Source organism: Carlito syrichta, unplaced genomic scaffold (assembly GCF_000164805.1).
Source record: "Carlito syrichta isolate Samal-C Ts95f unplaced genomic scaffold, Tarsius_syrichta-2.0.1 Scaffold302017, whole genome shotgun sequence".
NCBI classification, from domain to species: domain Eukaryota; kingdom Metazoa; phylum Chordata; class Mammalia; order Primates; family Tarsiidae; genus Carlito; species Carlito syrichta.
The window spans coordinates 136,112-155,741 of NW_007246113.1; the positions used below are offsets into that span (position 1 = coordinate 136,112).

The following is a 19,630-nucleotide window of genomic DNA, read 5'->3' on the forward strand; positions in this document are numbered from 1 at the left end:
CTTCAGTTATTCATTTCTAAAATACAGTGTTTCACTGGATAACTATCTGAGCTTCTCTAATATCCATCCATAAACTTCCAAGTGGAATGGTTTTGGTTATCTAGCAGTGTTTGCACTTGGAAAAGGAGTGGGAAGGAAACAGAATTGAACTATGGCACCTTAGCATTTAGAATTACTATGATTTATCCAACAATCATTTGAGAACTTTTAGAGGCAAGGAGCTAAGTTAGGTGCTGGGAAGATATAAAGATGAATAAAATAAGAACCCTTATTTTGAGGGGCTCAGTTTGGTAAAATGATTGCCTGTTATTCCTTCTATGATTCTAATCTGGGAAAGGGTTAGGGAGAAAGAGTTGAAGGTATTTAGGGAAAGAACCACTTCTGCTGAGGATCAAGGAAGACTTTATGGACTCCATGGTGTTCAGTTGACTCATTCATTCAACAGATATATATTGAGTGCCATTACCTGCCTGATCCTGGACCAACCACTGCAGATATCATCCCAATAAAAGGAAGCTCTAGGCATTCGTGTTGTTCACTATGAGTACTGAAGGCCTACAGGTGATGACAATACTGGAAAAGAGGCATATTTTTAAACAGATGTGTTTTGGTAGTTGGTACTCTGAGAGTGTATCTCAGAGAGCACCATGCCAGACCAGGAAGGATGGAGCTGTGAAGGCCTAGCTAAATTCTGAGGGATAAAGTAAGTCAAGGGAAGGGCACCCTGGGCAGACAGTAAAATGTGTTAAAATCTCAGAAGCCAGAGGGAAGAACAATTCCAGGAAATGTCAGACTCTCAGTCCGGCAGTGAGGTGTATGTTTGAAGGGTGTCTGATGAGAGATGCAGTGGAAGATGTAGGAATGGGCTGATTCATGGAAGGCCTGTGATGTCATATTAAGTGGATTAGCCTTAATTCTAAAATTGTAGAGAAACACTAAAAATTTCAAGCTGGGAATTTATATAGTATTTTCAAAGTTATAAGCTGGTGTCATTGGATCAGATCCAGCACTCAGTTGAACTTCGTTTTGCTTGGAGTGTTTTAACAGTTTTTGAAATACATGTAGTTGTCAATATTTCAAAGGAAAAATAGCTATCAGGCGTTGTTGGAAAATCAGCAGCTCTGCATTTCTGCAAGGAATCACAGGCTGGAGCTTCTTCAGTGGCTGCCCCACTTGGAATAAGCATGTTCTCTCTTTTATCATGGGGCTCAGTTCCTGCAGGGAAAATGCTTGGGCCCTGTAAGCATTTGAGGTTCAGGACCAACTTGTGTATTTCCTTATTGGCAATTTGGAGAGTAACAATTTGAGGCTCAGGAGGTAAGGCTGCTACAGTCAGCCTGCAACCTGGTGAGAAGCTAGGCTTGATTTTTAGTGGTAGTGGGAGACAAAGAGCAGGGTAGGGATTAAAGATACTTAAAAGAAAGGGTGGAGAGGCACGCAGCATTAGGGCAGTGGTGGAGAGCACAGGTTAAGCTGACAGACCTGGCTGCTACTACACATTTGTTTTTGACCTATCCTTTCTGAACTATGGCTTCTTTTTGGCAAAGTGTAGCTAAGCGTCCTGCCTCGTAGAATTTTTTTATGAGGATCAAATGAGAAAATACAAAACACTTGACTCAGTAACTGACTCATCTTCATCTTTAATAAAATGATAGCTGTGGTGTTGGTGATGACGGTTGTGGTGTTGGTGATGACAGTTGTGGAGAGAAAGGACGTGATCAAGGATGACTCCCACGTCTCTAGCATGTTATTCAGTAAGCTAGAGAACACAGAGGGTGCAGGTGGTATCAACAATTTTGGATGGGCTAAGTTTGAAGTACATGTGAGACTTTGAAGTGGAGGGGTTTGATATATGGTTGGATTGCAGGGTGGGATCTGAACACAACATGGACTATGATTTGATTACTCTTCACCACTGTTCTCCTCAAACCTTCCTTCTTCTTCCTCAGCCTCAGTCAGTCTTGATCGTTGCTACAACTACCTTCATGGAGGAACAATTTTGAACAGTAGAAGAATGAGGAATAGAATAGGCAAAATACTATGCTCCATATCTGCTGAAATGTTATCTAATAGTTTTAAGTTCTTGAAAAATATTCCTTCTAGTTTACCCTTTTGCTCTACAGTTGAAAGAAACTAATAATTCAACATTGTTTATATCAAGAGCTGAAAAAAATTATCTTCTACAAACTGTTCCTTTTTCTCCTTTTGGTTGGCTTTTAAAAATCGATATCACTACCACTCCTAATTCTAAGCAAATATTTGATTAAAAGTGATTCGTTGTTAGTAGTGAGTGACAACATTTGTGTTTTAAATTTGTATTCTTTCTAACTCAACATATTGAAACTCAGCCCTGCTTCAAGACCTAACCTTCTTTACTTTCTTTTATTTTTATTTTTTTACTTTAAAGATGTGGGATACAATTCAGGGTTAGGTATACAAATGTTCATTATACAGGTACCCTTGTTGATGAAGTATGCCCCCCTCCCCTGGCAGATTCCCACTACTGCCAATCCCACCCCCCTACTCCAGTAGTTTCCCACTACTGCCAATTCTTTTCTTATAGTATTATGATAATTTTACAAGGTCCACTTATGAGTGAGAACATGTGAAACTCAGTTCTCTGTGTCTGTGATACATCACTAGTATTATAGTCCATCCAGGTTACTGTGAAGTTCATGATTTTGTCTTTTATGACTGCATAATATTCCATTGTATATATGTATCCCATTTTTAAAATCCAGTCCCCTTTTGATGGGCAGCACGGTTGGTTCTGTGTTCTTGCTATGGTGAACAATGCTGAGATAAACATGCATATGCAGGTATCTTTTTTATAGAGTGATTTGAGTTCTTCTGGATATTTTCCCAGTAGGGGGATCACGGGGTCGTATGGAAGGTCAACTTTTAGATTTTTTAGGAATCACCACACTGTTTTCCACAGAGGCTATACTAGTTTACACTCCCACCAGCAGTGTAGAAGTGTTCCCTTTTTGCTGCATCCTCTCCAGCATCTGTTGTTTTTTGAGTTATTGATGATGATCATCCTGACTGGAGTTAGGTGGTATCTCAGCATAGTTTTAATTTGCATTTCTTTGACGACTAGTGAGGTTGAGCATTTTTTCATGTATCTGTTGGCTACTCTTATGTCTTCTTTTGAGGAGTGTCATATTCATATGGGGCTGTTTGTTTTTTTCTTTTTGGCATGTTTGAGTTCTTTGTATATCCTAGATGGTAGGCCTTTGTCAGATATACAGGTGGCAAATATCTTTTCCCAGTCTGTGGGCTGTCTCCTCGCTCCCTTGATGATTTCTTTGGCTTTGCAGAAGCTTGTCAGTTGGATGAGGTCCCACTTGTCTATCTTATCTCTTATGGCATGGGTATTTGGGGTCTTGATCAGGAATTGGTCATCAGTTCCAATTTCCATAAGGGTGTCTCCTGCATTTTCTAAGGATCTTGAAGTTTGAGGTTTTACATTTAGGTCTTTGATCCATTTAGAGTTGATTTTTGTGTACGGTGATAGGTAGGAGTCTTGTTTTAATCTTCTGCTTGTGGTCATCCAGTTTTCCCAGCACCATTTACTGAAAAGGTTCTCCTCTTCCCAGTGGGTGGTGGTAGAGGCTTTGTGGAAGATGTGTTGGTTGAGAAATTGAGGTTTTGCTTCTGGAATCTCTGTCCTGTTCCATTGGTCTATATGCCTGTTCTTGTACCAATACCAGGCTGTTTTGGTTATTGTAGTTTTATAAGAAAGTTTAAAGTCTGGGAGTGTGATACCTCCGTTTTTTTTTTTTTTTTTTTTTTGCTGAGGATTGTGTTGGCTATTTATGGTCATTTATGTTTCCATATGAATTGCTGTATTGTTGTTTCCAGGTCTGAGAAGAATGCTAGAATGCTGCTGGAAATTTAATGAGTATTGCATTAAATCTGTAGATTGCCTTAGATAGGATGGACATCTCAACAATGTTGATTCTTCCAGTCCATGAGCATGGATATTTTTCCATTCATTTGTGTCATCTTTGATTTCTTTGAGCAGTTTTTTGTAGTTTTAGTTGTAAAGGTCTTTCAACTCTCTGGGTAGGAAGATGCCAAGGTATTTCTTTTTTTTTTTTTTTTGTAGTTATTGTGAATAGGATTGTGCTTTTTTTTAGATTTCTATTTGTTTATTATTGGTGCATAGAAATGCAACTGTCTTTTGCACATTTATTTTATACCCTAAGACTTTGCCAAAGCCAGTGTAAGGAAGTTTCTAACAGATTCTCTTGGGTTTTTGAGGTATAGAATCATGTCATCTGCAAAGAGGGATAACTTGACTTCCTTTTTTCCTATTTGGATACCCCTGATCTCCTTCTCTTGTCTGATTGCTGTAGCTAGGACTTCCAAAACGATGTTGAACAGCCTTCCTTACTTTCACAGCAAGAAATCTTCGCTCCCTTTTCTACATGTAACACTTGCATGAAGCCTGTCTCATACTGCTCTACTTTGTGGTTATTTGTGGGTCTGTATCATATGTTCTGCTTGACTGTTAGTTCCATGAAGGTGGGAACTGTGTTCTTCCTCTACATCTTTAGACCCAGAGTAACAGTTGCTGCAATACCTCTTCCAGTTCAGTTGAGTATACTTTCGAAGGTATAAGGGCTAGGCATTTCTATGTAAAAGGAATTTAAAAAGATGAACAAAATGTAATCTTGTTTTGTGATTGTGATTTTCAGGAAACATTTACTGGGAAAATGGATATGTTTAATTTGTCTGCCTATCTTATGACCTTATTATATTTCATAGATCAACTCTTGCATAAGGTTCTAAAAAGAAATACATTTACGTGCTTGAAAGTAAATATATGTACTCTGTTTGTGTCAGCTACCACTTATGATCCATTAGTTGTTCACAATATGGATAGAATCCTGATTCTTTGAGTTCAAGGCTGCTCAGACTGACAACTGCCCTATCTTTGAAGGACTGGTTTTTGTTGTATGGGCCCAGTCACACCGGACTGTCCTTGCATTTCCAGACCCTCAGCTGCTTGAAGCTGGCTAGCTTTTCTTATGCGGCTCAGTCTGAGTAAAAGGCCCTTTACCCATCCACATGGTGAATGTCCTTTGCGATTCAACTCACATTTCCTCTTGAAAATCTTTCCTGGAGTCTTTCCTACTCTTGCCTTCCTGCAGAGAAATTCCTTTCTTCTGTATTCTTTTAGCACCTTGTATACCTGGAGTGTCTGTCTTTGTCAGGAGACTGTACACTATTTCAGGACAGATACTTTGTATTTAAAGAGCTCAAAGTCTAGAGAGGGAGGTAGGTAAGAGAAATAGCTATGAAAAGATAGTCTGAGATATTTGTGTATAAATATAAACATATATATAAAATTTATGATAGAAGTATGCACAGAGGTTTATAAAAGCACTGGGGAGGGCTACAAACTCAGCATGAAGGGCTAAAATCTTGAAGATGGTAATGGTTAACTGAATGTTGGAGCCTGTCTAGATATTGGTCCAGTAGACAAGGGGGAAAGTGGCATTCCTGGAGTTATTAGAGAGGATGTTACTTCCTGAAATTAGTTGGTATACTTGTGGAGGTGGCTGGAAATGAGGCTGGTAGGATAGGCATGAGTCAGATCCCCGAAGTATGGTACTGAATGCCATGCTAAGTGTTTGAACTAGTATGATGGCTTAAGTGAACATGATGGCCAACAAGTGAGTGTCACTAGCAGAATGGCACACAGAAATCATGGGTTGAAGAGGTCACTCTAATAGCAGGTAAGGCCTGGATTGCAGTCCACAGTGTTGGAGGCAGAAAGACTGTTGAGCCATCACTTATTTAACCTGTCTTTTATTGATAGACATCCAGGTTGTTTTCCAATTTCTGTTTAAGGTTCTTCATCAGATAAATTTGGGATAATTATCATTTTCTTTCAAAAAATGAAAACCAGAAGGCTAAACTGACATAAATGCCTCTGATCTTATTAGTCTCTGCACAGTCACAAAGTTGATTTCATTTTTAAAATAGTTAATATACAGCTCAATGTGTAGTATATCAGTGACACTTTTAAACATAGAGATTTTGATTGCTGTAAGAGGTGATGATGGTTACATTAAAGTTTTCTAGCCTTTTGTGATGATTCCTCAGTAAACCTGCTCAAAATTAGAACATCATATATTTAACTAAAAAAAGATAATTTTTAACTAAAAAAATCACTGTAATGTATTCCATTATATCCTGATGGATTCTTATAGTATGAAACCAGATATCTTATAAATTTTCTTTTTGAAAGGCTTTTGTTTGTTTGTTTGGCACTACTTTCTCTTCAAAACCTTTTTCTGACTTTCCTAAACCTATGTAATTAATTACAGCCTCTCTGTGTCCTTTGCATGCAACTATTATCAAGGCATTTTTGCTTACTTCTGTTTCTCTTTACTGGACTTACCTACTTGAGGATGAGGACTTGGTCTTTTACTCATTTTTATATCCCCAGTTCTCAATACAGTGTCTTGGATGCTGGGGCTTTTCCTTGTCATCCTTATTATCCTGATCATAAGTAGCATTTTATTGAGCTCTTACTATGAGATGGGTACAGTTCTAAGTATTTTGTTTGCATTTTCTCATTTAATTTTCCTAATCAACTTGTAAGTTCTCTATGAATCATGTGGTTTTACTACTTTTTTTTTTTTGAGTTGGAGTCTCACTCTGTCGCCCAGACTGGAGTGCAGTTGCTGCTCCCGGCCACTGCAGCCTCAATCTGCTGGGCTCCGGTGATCCTTCCACCTCAGCCTTCCGAGTATCCGGAATTACAGGCACGCGCTACCATGTCTGGCTGATTTTTTCGATTTATTGTAGAGATGAGGTCTCGCCAAGTTGCCCAGGCGGGTCTCGAACCCGCGGGCTCAGGCAATCCACTCACCTCAGTCTCTCAAAGTGCGGGATTACAGGCTGAGCCACTGAGCCCGGTGGTTTTACTACTTTTTAAGTTAAAAAATGACAATAAGAACAGAGAGAAGGTGGGTAATCTGCATAGATCCCATTTCCTAATTGGTAGAGCTGGGATCCTGGCAGTCTAACTTCAGATTCTGTGCTCTTAACCCTTCTCTAAAGTGCATAGACAAGGTCACAGCTGCTCACGAGTTAAGTGATATTTGTCAGAGTATTCATGATATTGTATTCCTGTTTATAGATTTTTCCCATTTTTGTACTTAAAATTTTTTTAATCCACTAAAGTGTTGAAAGACTAGGCATAGTAAATGCCCATAGAATCTTTGTCTAAAATTGTTAACATTTTATACATTTTCTTTCTCTCTCTACTCTATTTTCAGACATGATGGCACTTTATATCTAAATACTTCAGCATTCATCTCCCTAGAACAAGGACACTTAGCCTACAAACCACAGTATTATAATCATACTTAAGAAATTTAACATAAACACAATAATATTATATAATAAATAGTCCATATTTAGATTTCCCTGATTGTTTCAGTAATGGTTATTATAGATTTATTTCTTTTTTTATCCAGGTACAAAGATAGAACATTGCATTTAGTCGACGTTCCTCTTTAATTAATTTTAGTTATTTTAATCTAAAACAGGGTAGAGCACAGTGGCTATTGCCTATAATCCCAGCACTTTGGGAAGCATATAAGAGAGGGTTGCCTAAACCCAGGGGTTTGAGACCAGCCTGGGCAACGTGGCAAGACTTCATCTCTACAATTAAAAAAAAAATTAGGCATGGTGGTGTGCACCTGTGGTTCCAGCTTACTAGGAAGCCTGAAGTGGAAGGATCACCTGAGCCCAGCAGGTTGAGTCTGTGGTAGCCATGAGTGTGCCACTGCACTCCAGCCTGGTGATAGAGTGAGACTTCTACTCAAAAATTTTTTTAAAAACCAGTTCTTTTTTTTTTTGCTTCTTGACAGTGACATTTTTGAAGAGTCCATATCGATTGCTTGGTAAAATGCTCCACAATCTAAATTTGTCTGTGTTTTCTGCATCATTACATTCAGACTAAATTTTTTAGCAAGAATATTGCATAGGAGATCATACGTTATGATATTTCTATTACACATAATGCCCATTTGTTCCATTATTGTGATGTTAAGTTTGATCATTTGATTAAGTTGAGTCTTCCAGACTTCTCCACCAAAAGGCATCTTCTTTTCTTTGTAATTAGTAAGTAATCTGTGGGATGATACATTCATACTGTTTGACTGTTCTGTTCCCCACCAAATTTTCACTGGTTAAAAGTTTTAACATCTATTGATAATCATTTCTCAAATTAATTATTTCAATGGTGGTTGTAAAATTGCATTTTTCAGATTTTTCCATTCCTTCTACATATTAGTAGGGATTCTTCTGTAAAGAGGAGCTCAGGTCCTCTTCTGTGTTAGAATCATAGATTCTTTGGACCCATAGATTATTTTGTTAATCAGTTTTTATCAATAACTATCATTATTCTTCCTGATGCTCAAATGATCCCAGATCTGGTCAGTTGAACTCCTCCAAGCAGCTTGTATGTTCCTTTCACATGTCTCTACCATTCTTTGAGTACCTACTTGCTTTTTGCCACAGAAAACATATTCTAGCCTCACTGCCCCAAGTCTGATTCCTGTTATTTGGAAATAGTATTTAGAAACAAAGATCTAGATGCTAGGTGTGCTCATTGCTACTGACACCCTACTTAAAAAAACAAACAAAAAACCCCTACTCACATTTCCAAATAAATAGTAATACTTTTTTTTATGTGTTCTTAAAATCTTATTTGGCATTAATTTAAATTCCACTCTAACACAATGTAAACAGCAAGAAGAAGTTAAAATTCCAAGTAAACTGAAAATGACAATAATTCTCAAGTGTAGATTTTTTTTTCAAGTGAAAAGGGATAGTGCTTAATAATGATAAATAAAAGTTGGCTTGAGATGCAAAGATATAGCCACTTCTATTTTGTGGGGCTACTTCAGGAATTAAAAATTAATTTTATTACTTCATCTGAGAGAGATGTATGGGAAATGTGTCTGAATTGGATGTTCCAGAAGACAAAAATAAAATATATTATTGTCAGACAGCTCTTAAGAGACGATATTATTAGAAATATAGAAAACTTTTTTTAACTTCATGCTCTAAATGACATCAGTTGATTGATCTTGACTATTTGACTATAGTTTGTGATTAGTTCAGTTCTTAATTGCGGTATTGTTAAATGTGACGCCCAAAGCAAAAAATATATACATATGTATTCTTTTGAAGCAACACTTCAAAAGCGATAACAATTCTCTACTATATTTTTGGTTCTAAATTCAGCATCTGTATAAAACAGGCAACATAGCAAAGAGATTATTTTATTTTAAATTATTTTAGCAGGATTACTTTAGTTTTCTTTTTTTTCTTCTTCTTTTTTTGAGTTGGAGTCTCACTCTGTCGCCCAGACTGGAATGCAGTGGCTGCTCCCGGCCACCGCAGCCTCGGCCTGCTGGGCTTCAGCGATCCTTCCGCCTCAGCCTTCCGAGTAGCTGGAACTACAGGCATGCGCTACCACGCCCGGCTGATTTTTTGATTTATTGTAGAGATGAGGTCTCGCTGCCCAGGCGGGTCTCGAACCCGCGGGCTCAGGCAATCCACTCACCTCAGCCTCCCAAAGGCGCGGGATTACAGCCACCGAGCCCAGCTCACTTTAGTTTTCTTAAATGACAGCTTGTGTTCTTAACTGTAACTTTTACTTCCTGAAAATGTAACTTAAATACTTTTATGCTTTTAATCACCATTGACATTCTCTACCTTTCTCATCCTTTCCTGCTTTGTGTTTTACTATAATCTTACTCTCCTCCCTTTCAGATCCACTTGAAATGCTGGCCTTTCTGGTATTTTTTCTGACTCCAGGAACTAGTGGATTGAGCATGAAACTGGGATAAGACGTTTTTATTGAATATAGTCGAGTCACTTAATCTTCTGTACTTGCACATTTGCTGGTAAAATGAAGATAATGTCTACCTCTTTCTTACTTTATATGGATATTGAGAGGATACATTCCGTCAGTCATATAACATAGTATTGAGTTCGGTATTCATGAGAGCATTTAATAGTGTTTTATAGTGATAATAGAGGCTATTTTATTCAGTTTTTACTGCAGCAGGAATTTAGATTTGAACATTAGATAATTACACTTCAATACAGGATATTAGGAAAGTTGGACAGTTGTTTTCCTCTGGAGACTTTGCATAGCAAGATTCTTTCTCTGGGTCCTGTTCTGCATGTGATGTGCAGTGGCTTAAGGCCCTTTTTAGCAGAATCTGTAAGAGTCTGCCTCTCTTCTTTCCAGGTCCTATTAATACAGCAGTGGGTGGTTTCCTGCTGCTTTCAGCAACTTTTCCTTTTCCAAGGCCAATTACCATTTGAAAAATATATTCCTCATTATATTTTTTTAATCTCCTCCAATGAATTTGTCCCTATCTGGTTTCCATGAAGCTTGTTAGATGTAATGGGTGCTCCCTGAAGTCTCCCAGTTTTGTATCTATTTATTCATCTGCCCTGCCCTTGCATGCCTCTGTGTCACCTTAGTTTCTACGTAACGTGACCTGGAGGACAAAATGCTTTGTTCTGCCTTTAGTGGTGCCACATCTGAATAATAACATGATGTAGACTGCAAAAATTACAAATGAGTCTTAGGATGCTAAAGATAAACTTATTTATATTAAGAAAACTCTTCTCTAGTTACTAACTACCTCTGAGGCTGGGTTGGTTTTTCCCTTATCACTTTCCAGAGCCACTATCTGCTTGGGCATCTCAACGTGTCCTTATTTTTTGAATGCTGGCACTTGACTCCCAGCATGATTAATTTACATGAGAAGCATTATACAACTGATATGGGAGTTCAGTTTTCCCCAACTAACTTGATAACTCACTACTTAAATCAGAACTAGAAATATTGTCCAGCTCTCAGAACCCCAGGCACGTCAGTTAGGATGGATTTTTAGGAGTAAAATTTTAGATTGTAGTCAAACAAAAGAGACTTGGCTACGTGACATTAAAGAGCTATGTTTGCTTTGCCAGTTGAGACTTGTTTCTTTTTCTAGTTAAAGCAATGTCTTGGAGGTTATTTTAAGGGCACTTTGGAGATAATACTACAGGAAAGTTAGAGAGTAAATTTTGAGTATGATTGCCCATTCGGACTTAATTCTGGCAACTGATATTTTTTGGGGAAAATCTGTCATCCATTGATTATCTGTGATCTTTACCTGGACTTTATATTAGCTTTATTAAGCTGCTAAACCATCTTTGGATGCCAGGGACAGTGGGCTGTCAAATATGGCCCAAGCTTCTTATTCCTGAGCCGTGGTCAGAGAAGCAATACTGCCTTTTCTGATTGACCTGTAGCACAGTAGGCACTTTGTTTCCTCCGAATCAATTGTATTATCTGTTTTTGATGTTTTAGAAGGCCACTTGAAAATGAATCACTGAAAATGAAGCACTTATCCTTTTTTTTCTTGTGTGTGGGGGGAGAGGGGGTGAAGACCTGCTATTTGCAGAGTAATACAGGTTGTAAAGGCTGGTTTGTACCTTCCCCTGAGAGTTGTCATTACAGTAGAGTGTGTTATTAGATGGTGAGTTGGTTTATATAGAAGTTGGGGGTTATTTTTCTCTAGTTTTGAGATGGGTATGTACTTTCTAATCTAGTTACTTAGAAATGAAGTGTTTTTTTTCACACTCCCATGAGTATATGCTATTATAGGTATAAAATGAATTTGACAGTTTTTATTTCTGAACTCGGATCCATTCATAATACTTCTATTCTAAGTTTATATCCGAAGGAAACCTTTGCTGGCTTGATAGGAATTGTATTTGGCTGCAAGTAGTAGTGGCGCAAAGAACAGTGCCCAAGATTGCTAGGATGACGATTTGGGGTTAATGTGACTTCTTGCTCTACCCTCTTTCCATTCTCAAGTTCATTTCATGAACATAAAGAGGTCACAGTTAGTTCAGCCATGACCTCCGCATTCTAGGCAGGAAGACCAAGGAAGGCACACCCTTCAGCTCACTCCTTACCCAGCACTGAAAAAGCCCCTCCCAATAACTTCAGATTTTCTGCCGTTTAGCCTGCCTGTATCATTTGACTGCCTGTATCTGCCAAAGAGGTTAGGAAATGTAGTTTTTCATTGCTAGCTCATCTCCCATTCAAAATATACAAATGAAAAATGCATTTCATATTAAAGCAGAAGGGAAAGATAGATGCTTATCAGAATCCTGCTGGCCTTTTATGATCTCTTACCCTTTCTCTTGATCTCATCTGCTGTTTTAAACACTTTATACTGTAGCCCCACAAAAACACTTGGTATCCTCTGAGGTGTGATCCCCTTACCAACTCTTCCCACTGCTTTGCTCATATTCTGAAAGTCTTTTGTCTTCTATCCCAACTGCTCTTGCCTCTAGCATGTTGCTCACACCACAGTTCATACATGAAGCCTTTCCAAAACCTGCAATTGCAATTATTACCTACCCTCCTTTGTTCTGCCATCTCTATCATTGCCCTTGCCATGGTTTAGCCAATACATTATAGTTCCAAAGTTAATTTTTCATATCCTCTGGGACTTTTTCATTTCCCTACACGTACCTGGTATAACACGTTGTATATAACAAAAGTTTGATACATGTTTATTGAAGTCCATTCCAGACCTAATGTCTCCAATGTCATAGGAGAAAGTCCTATTGTGCCACATTTTCCAAAAAGTTTCTATTTGTAAGAGGAAAGAAATTGATTATATCAGTGTTATGAGTATCCTATCCCATTTAATAGCTGTTGACTAATCTGAGGATTGTTGGTTTATTCAGTGAATAGTCTGTCAGATGGAAGTGCAAACAGCAGTTGGTTTTGAAATATTGACTCCCTAAACTTGGAAGAATCATTAACAGTCTTGGCCTCTTGGAATGTGTGTATTTGACATGCCCAAGATTAGGGCACTCTCCTGAGAACAAACAACAAAAAAGGAAGAGGGAACAATAAACACTTTTGTTCTTATAAAACACCTGAAAGTACTATAAATGAATGGCCATCAAACTGGTCTGGGGGTCAAAAGGCAACACAGCCTGGGGGCCTGAAGTTAAATGGTTTCATAAAGTGTGCTAAGTAAACCTTTTCATGTTTTTAAGTGGCATTTTCTCAACTACTTCTTAATATTTTAGAGATACTTTTCAAATTTTAATTATTTTAGGCAGTTATTACCCAGACTCGCATTTAATGATCTTCAGTATTTACTTTTTCTTTTTAAATATGGCAATCTGTGTGCCTTAGTGATATTTGATTATTCAGTTTGTATTCATACATAAATGTTAAGAGTTATGGAACTTCTCTTTTAGTATTAAAACATTTTCTTTTGAACTTTCATTTCATGGTGATGGGGCCTGGATATTACATAAAGAGTGGCTTGTTTCCGGAATTTGTTTTTAAAACAACATATAAACCATCTGCCAGGTGTATAATTGACTGAAAAATCATACTGGAATGCCCTCCTGGACAGTGCATTTCTTTTCATAGATCTGAACAAAATTGTTTCCCTTTGAATTTAATGCCACATTTAAAATCACATTTCAAAAATTTTCCAAGTGTATTTCTCCACCAGTTACACTGTGCTCATCTTTTCTCTTGGCAAGTTTTCATTTAAATTCCTCCTATGTTGCACCATCTAAGGGTTTATAGTGCTGCAGGATCCAGTTGGGATAACAAATCAACAGATAGAAAGGACTGAAAGTAAAGTTAGCAAAGAAGCCCTGTGGTATGCCTGGTGAGGGGAGGATTAGTGAGTCGAGTGAAGAAAGGTAGAAAACAACAAAATTAATGTGCACATCAAGCTTGCAGGAGTGATCGAGTTTTAAAGGAAATGATGTTTGAGACTTATCAGAGAGGGAGCTGGGAGCATATCCCAGAGTGGAAAACAGTGGGGGTAAATAGGGAAAGGAACAGGTTTCAAGAGCTTCAGTACTCAGGGGCATTGTTGGCTGAGCATGGAGGTTTAAGCATGTAATTCCATGCTTAAGCAGGAGGATTGCTGAGCACAGGAGTTTAAAACCAGCCTAGGCAACATAGCAAGACCTCATCTCTTAAAAAGAAAAAAAAAAAGCTGGGTGTGGTGGCACAATTCTGTAGTTCCAGCTACTCAGGAAGCTAAGGCAGGAGAATCATCTGAGCCCAGGAGGTTGAGGTTGCAGTGAGCTATGATTGTGCAACTGCTCTCCAGCCTGGGTCACATAGTGAGACCCCCAGCTCAAACCAAGCAAAACAAAAACCTCAGGGGCATTGTTTATTCTGTTCCCCTTGGTCTTCAAGGTCTGTCTGGTCTTCACTCAGTGATCACTGAAGCCCATCTTCCTATGGCCAACACAAATCCTGCCTTCCTCATATCAGACCTGAATGATTCACTAATCTTCTAACTGCTCTCTCTGCCTCTAGACTCTCTCCCGGTCATCCTATGTATCATTCCCGTGCTAATACTCCCAGAGCTTTGATTTTTATCAGGTGATTTTCCTGATGATGATAATTTTACAGAAGCTTCCCATTTCCTACTGGTGAAGTGCATATTCTTCAATCTGAAATTTAGGGAACAACATCATCTGATTACTACTCACCTATGAGTCTTTCTTACTCTTCTGCCAGCATTTATCTATCTCTTTAGTTTAAGCAGCCTCCTAGTATCCCCTAACTAAATAATGCTCTACCATGCTGTGTAATTTCTTTTCTCCATTAGTAGTCGGCTTCCTTTTCTGTCTATCCGTGCTTCAAGATCCAAAGCAAGCCTCTTCTATGAAGTTTTCTATACAAACATATATGGATTTGTTTGTGTGATTTTCTTCACAGATTTCAAATATGTCCCACATTTGCAAAAATGTCACCTTGAATTAAAAGCATGTGGTTTTGTCTCTGCATTTATAGATTATGGGCTCCAGAAATCACATGATACAATTCTTTTTCATCTGATGTAGTATCTGGCATAATGACATACAGTACACATACTTGGTATAGAGCAAGGTTTCTCAACTGGCACTATGACATTTTGGGCTTAGTAATTCGTTGTGGGGCTGGGTTGTCTAACTCAACCCACATTTAGGATGTTTTGCAGCATCCCTGGCCTCTACCCACTAAATACCAGTAGTGCCTCCTTCCTGGTATGATAAGCAAAAGTATCTCCAGACATTGCCAAATGTCCCCCAGGGGCAAAAGTACCCTCAGTTGAGAACCACTGATATAAACAAATTCCAATTAGACAGTGAAAATACTTGAGTGGGAATTTATAGCATTTTGAGGTATTAAGGGAAGAGGAGCTCAGTTGATGGAAAAGAGTAAATATTGAACTAAGAACTTCCTATTTGCTATGATAGGACATAGAAAAGCTGCTATAGATTGCAGAGCAACTTTGATGAATCATAGGGTTAAGAAAGATCAAGATGACAGAAATACCCTTAAATTGAAGTTACAAAAAATGTCATATTAGTTTTAGTTTCATTTTGAATCATTTCATGCTTAGAAATACCACTTCTAGTAAAATAAGTATTTTATTGTTTAATACAAAGGTATCTGGATTTCATTCATATCTAATATCTTTGGACTAAGGACTACTTTCTGAAGTGTATTTAAGAGAATGAATTTGAGATTGTGGGTGCAAGTTATTGCAAATTTGTAACTATAAGACAAATATCAGTTACATTTATGTATGATTTTGCCTAGTTTTTTCTTTTTCTTTTTTTACTATTGAAGTATTATCCTCAAGTTTAGAGAGTTTTCCAGCCCTGAATGTTACACACACACACACACAACATACACACACACCCCTACATATATATGTAATATATATAATATATAAAATATGTGTGTTGTACAAGCAGTGTTTTATAGGAAACTAATTTTGTATATTTCTGCTACTTTGTTATAAATTCTAGTTTCTGTCTTTTATTATTAAACTTGTCCATGACATCACTGCCATATAATTGGTGTTCTGGTAGCCTGAAAATAATCATAGTGTCCTTTTTTCACAGCTGTGTGCCAACCACGATGCAAACATGGCGAATGTATCGGACCAAACAAGTGCAAGTGTCATCCTGGATATGCTGGAAAAACCTGCAATCAAGGTATGAAAACAATCTGACACAAATACACAACCATAAGCCACCTTTGTTTCTGCCAAATTAAAAATATTTAATTCTCACTTCAAACTACTTTCCATAGCTATTTTTCCCAAATATATGAGATGCCACTTTGCTAATAGATAAAAATATAACAATATTAAATGTTGTCAGGTTTATTTTATCAAAGGAAAATTAAACAGATTGTATCCCCTTATGCTCTGATACTAATGAAAATTTATTTTGAAGAAGAGAATCACAGTATCAGTAATGTAGAAGCCTTCTGGTATTACTTGTTCTTCCATTAACTAGATGAGAAGCCGTGGGCAAATCCTTAACCACCTCAGATCCCAGATCTTTAATGCCAGTCACCAGGTAGGGGGTTTGAGTTGAAATCTGGAAGTTCCTTCCAACTCTGAGCTCTTTGATTCTGTGATTAAATCTCCCTTCAACTGCTGACCAGTTTGGAATGTGCTCTGACAAATTAATTTAGCAAGTGACTTATAAACAACTAGTATTGATTGTTCATAAAAGCAAACATTTATAAAACACTCAGTGTCCCAATATATATAAATAGGCACCTTATATACATTATCTATTTGCATCCTTACAACAACATTAGGAGGTAGAGTGTTATATATTTCTCAGTTGGAGAGAATGACATTCAGGGATGTTATCTTCCCAAGTTAACAGAATTAGTTTATAAAAGAGCTAGTATGTCAACTTAGAGCTATATAATCCATATTCTTTCTACTATAAAAGTTTTGGATGACGAAGATATAATTGGAAATGTGATCCTCTGACTCATGCTAACAAGTCAGACAAGACTTGTCTTTTTAATTAAATTCAGCCCCAAATTCCTATTATTGGGAGTTAAGCTAGAAATAAAGAAAAGTTAGGGTTAGATTAAAAGGATGAATTAATTTTTACTTATTTCTCAAATTATACTTCCTATAATTTTAAATGTTAAATGAAATAATAATGTGACATATAACTACCTCTTAGATACTTGACCTCATCTGATACAGAAATGATATTATTGAACTACTTATGTTTTTTAGTATCTGATACTCATTCCAGGATACTCCTTGAGGTGTGTCACATAAACTAAGTAATTTATAGATGTAGTTTTTATAATTTATCCAGAACATAGATTTTTTTTGGAAGTATATGTAATTATTCATGAGCCATCACGTGAAATCCTTGCTGTAAAATATGGCATGTCCCTTGGTAGAAGAAAGTGTTATTTTAAAGTATGTTCTTATATTATCTGCTATTTGATTGAGAACTGATTTTTCTACTGCTTTTTTTTCTATTTTACAGCCTTTTTTTTTTAACTTGAAATTAGCCAAATATGCCTGAGTTAGTCTTTCTGAAATTAGTAGTGTGCTTATTATCTCAACTTAACCTTTTAAAAAATTCACTTGATTTTCCTTTACCAGCCTAAGTTTACAAGTAGCAGCATGTTAGATTTGAATTATTGAGTTATCAGCGTTTATCTTAGAATTCCAGTATATTTCTTTTTTTTAAGTGGTAAACATAAACCCTCAGAAGTTTCATTAATATGTCATCACCATAAAACTTTGTCATCCAAACACCAGGACGTTACATAAAGAAAAGTATTAAAAGAAACCACTTTTGTGATTGCAGAGAAATTCATTTAAACTTATTTGCAGGAGTTACATCAACTTTAACATGCTTCAAAGACATTAAAACTATTGTTAGAATAAAATTTTATCATTGGATATCTCTTATTTTCAGAAAACCAGTTTACCTTGTATTTTTTCCTGTACATATATGTATTTCTCTAAAAAAAAAAAAAAAAAAAAGGAATATACCAAGTTACAATCCTTCCCAAGCCATATTCCTGTGGGAGAAGAGAATTTCAATAGTAGCAAAATGGTATTATACATCTGGAAAAATGTGCTGACCCTGGACATATAATTTCTAGTCCAATCTTGCAAATAACACTAGAGTGTAGAGTACACTTAGGTGTTTTAATCATTTTTTTCTTTGCCCTTTTTACAAAAAAAAAAAAAAAAGCAGCATATCAGGCTCCTGGTGGCAAAGTTTATGCTCCTTGAGAGCAGAAACACTTGGTGGTGTCTCTGATTTCACAGCTCCTGAAACTACTTTTAAAATGACTTGCACATGGTAAGTGCACACTAAATATTTGTTAAATGAATGACTGTTCCTGAATGCTGTAGGAACTTGAAAGAGTTCCCTCAGTTGTCTGGTATAGTATTAGACTGTCTCTGAATCCATGGACTGAGAATCCTGCAGGTTGAGAGAGGCTTTGTGGTTGACCTGGGTTAGTGTGAGGGCTGCCAAGAGACTCCCAAAAGTTATTAGATCAAATTGTCCATGGCTGCTACATAACAGATTAATTTAAGTTGTTTTTATCCAGTCCCATACATTTTAATAAAGTTGAAAACATACCTCAGAGATATAGGAAACAAAATAGGTTTATTTTTTCTCGAGGAGAGAAATGTCAAGAAGTAAATTTGAAATAATTTCACAGAACTGGAATTTAGCTTTTGATTAAAAGGAGGTTTTGGTATAAGGCAAGTATTCACTAACAATTTTGTTGCCAGTTATGTACTTTAAGAGATAATCCCCTGAAAACTTGCTTGGTGGAGTAAACAACTTGAATAAATGACAAGCACTTATCCAGTGCCATTTAGAGCTGCCTGGGGAGGACCCAGAATAGCAGAGAAGGCTGCACTTTGGAACTAGCTTAATTGAACAGCCTTGTCACAGGCTCAGCGTGCTCTGCTGTGGGCTTGCTCTTCTGAGTCATTTTCTGGATTTGTTATACCTAGATCAGATATAAAATCATAAGCTAGGGTTGATCATTAACATGGCACATGTTACCTTTCACAGAAGATGAAATTCTAACCCAGATTCTGGAAAGATTCTCTTTGATCATTTGCTTCCACCTCCCTACTTACTTTCTTTTTCTTTTTATTTTAATTTTAAAGATATAGGATACAATTCAGGTAATTTTATTCATGCATATTTTCCCTTGCCATGTGTTTCTGTACCCGTACAAATCCCCTTTCTCTCCAGACCAAAAAAAAAAAAAATGCTATTATAGATAATAATCTTTTTATAACTTTCCCAGTGGGGAATGATTTTTAGTATGTAAATATATCATTGCATGTTTTCAGGAATGAAAGACATTCTTATTAATTTACAGTGAGCTTTATAATAAGTTAGGAAGGACTGTTTATAAATGTCAATTACTAATGTTTTGGCATAGTTTATATTTTATATATTGAATTATTTATCCCAAGAAAAGAACTGGAGTCTTGTGGCACAGAACCAGACATTAAATTTTTGGTAGACTAGTTACATCTGAAAGTTGATTACTTTGCTGAGCACAACTATCTAAGTGCTTTAGCCCTAATACTAAGATAATTACCTACAGCCTTACTTTTCGAAAGAGTAGTTTGATTATGGTCAATATATGTATAATTTGGTTTCTTTGTTTTCTTCTTTATAATTTAGTTTCTTTGTTTTTTCTTTCTTCTTTGTTTTCTTCTTTCTT

At 36.9% G+C, this 19,630-nt stretch overlaps 1 protein-coding gene across 5 annotated transcripts in view; it reads left to right on the forward strand.

The window, feature by feature from the left end:
* NPNT (nephronectin) overlaps positions 1-19,630 on the forward strand; it is a 78,161-nt gene that overhangs the window by 19,736 nt on the left and 38,795 nt on the right. For all 5 annotated transcript variants that reach the window (XM_008055884.2, XM_008055883.2, XM_008055885.2 and 2 more), the window contains one exon: positions 15,994-16,086. In XM_008055884.2, coding sequence (XP_008054075.1) covers positions 15,994-16,086 — 93 coding nt within the window. The remainder of the gene's footprint in view (positions 1-15,993; positions 16,087-19,630) is intronic.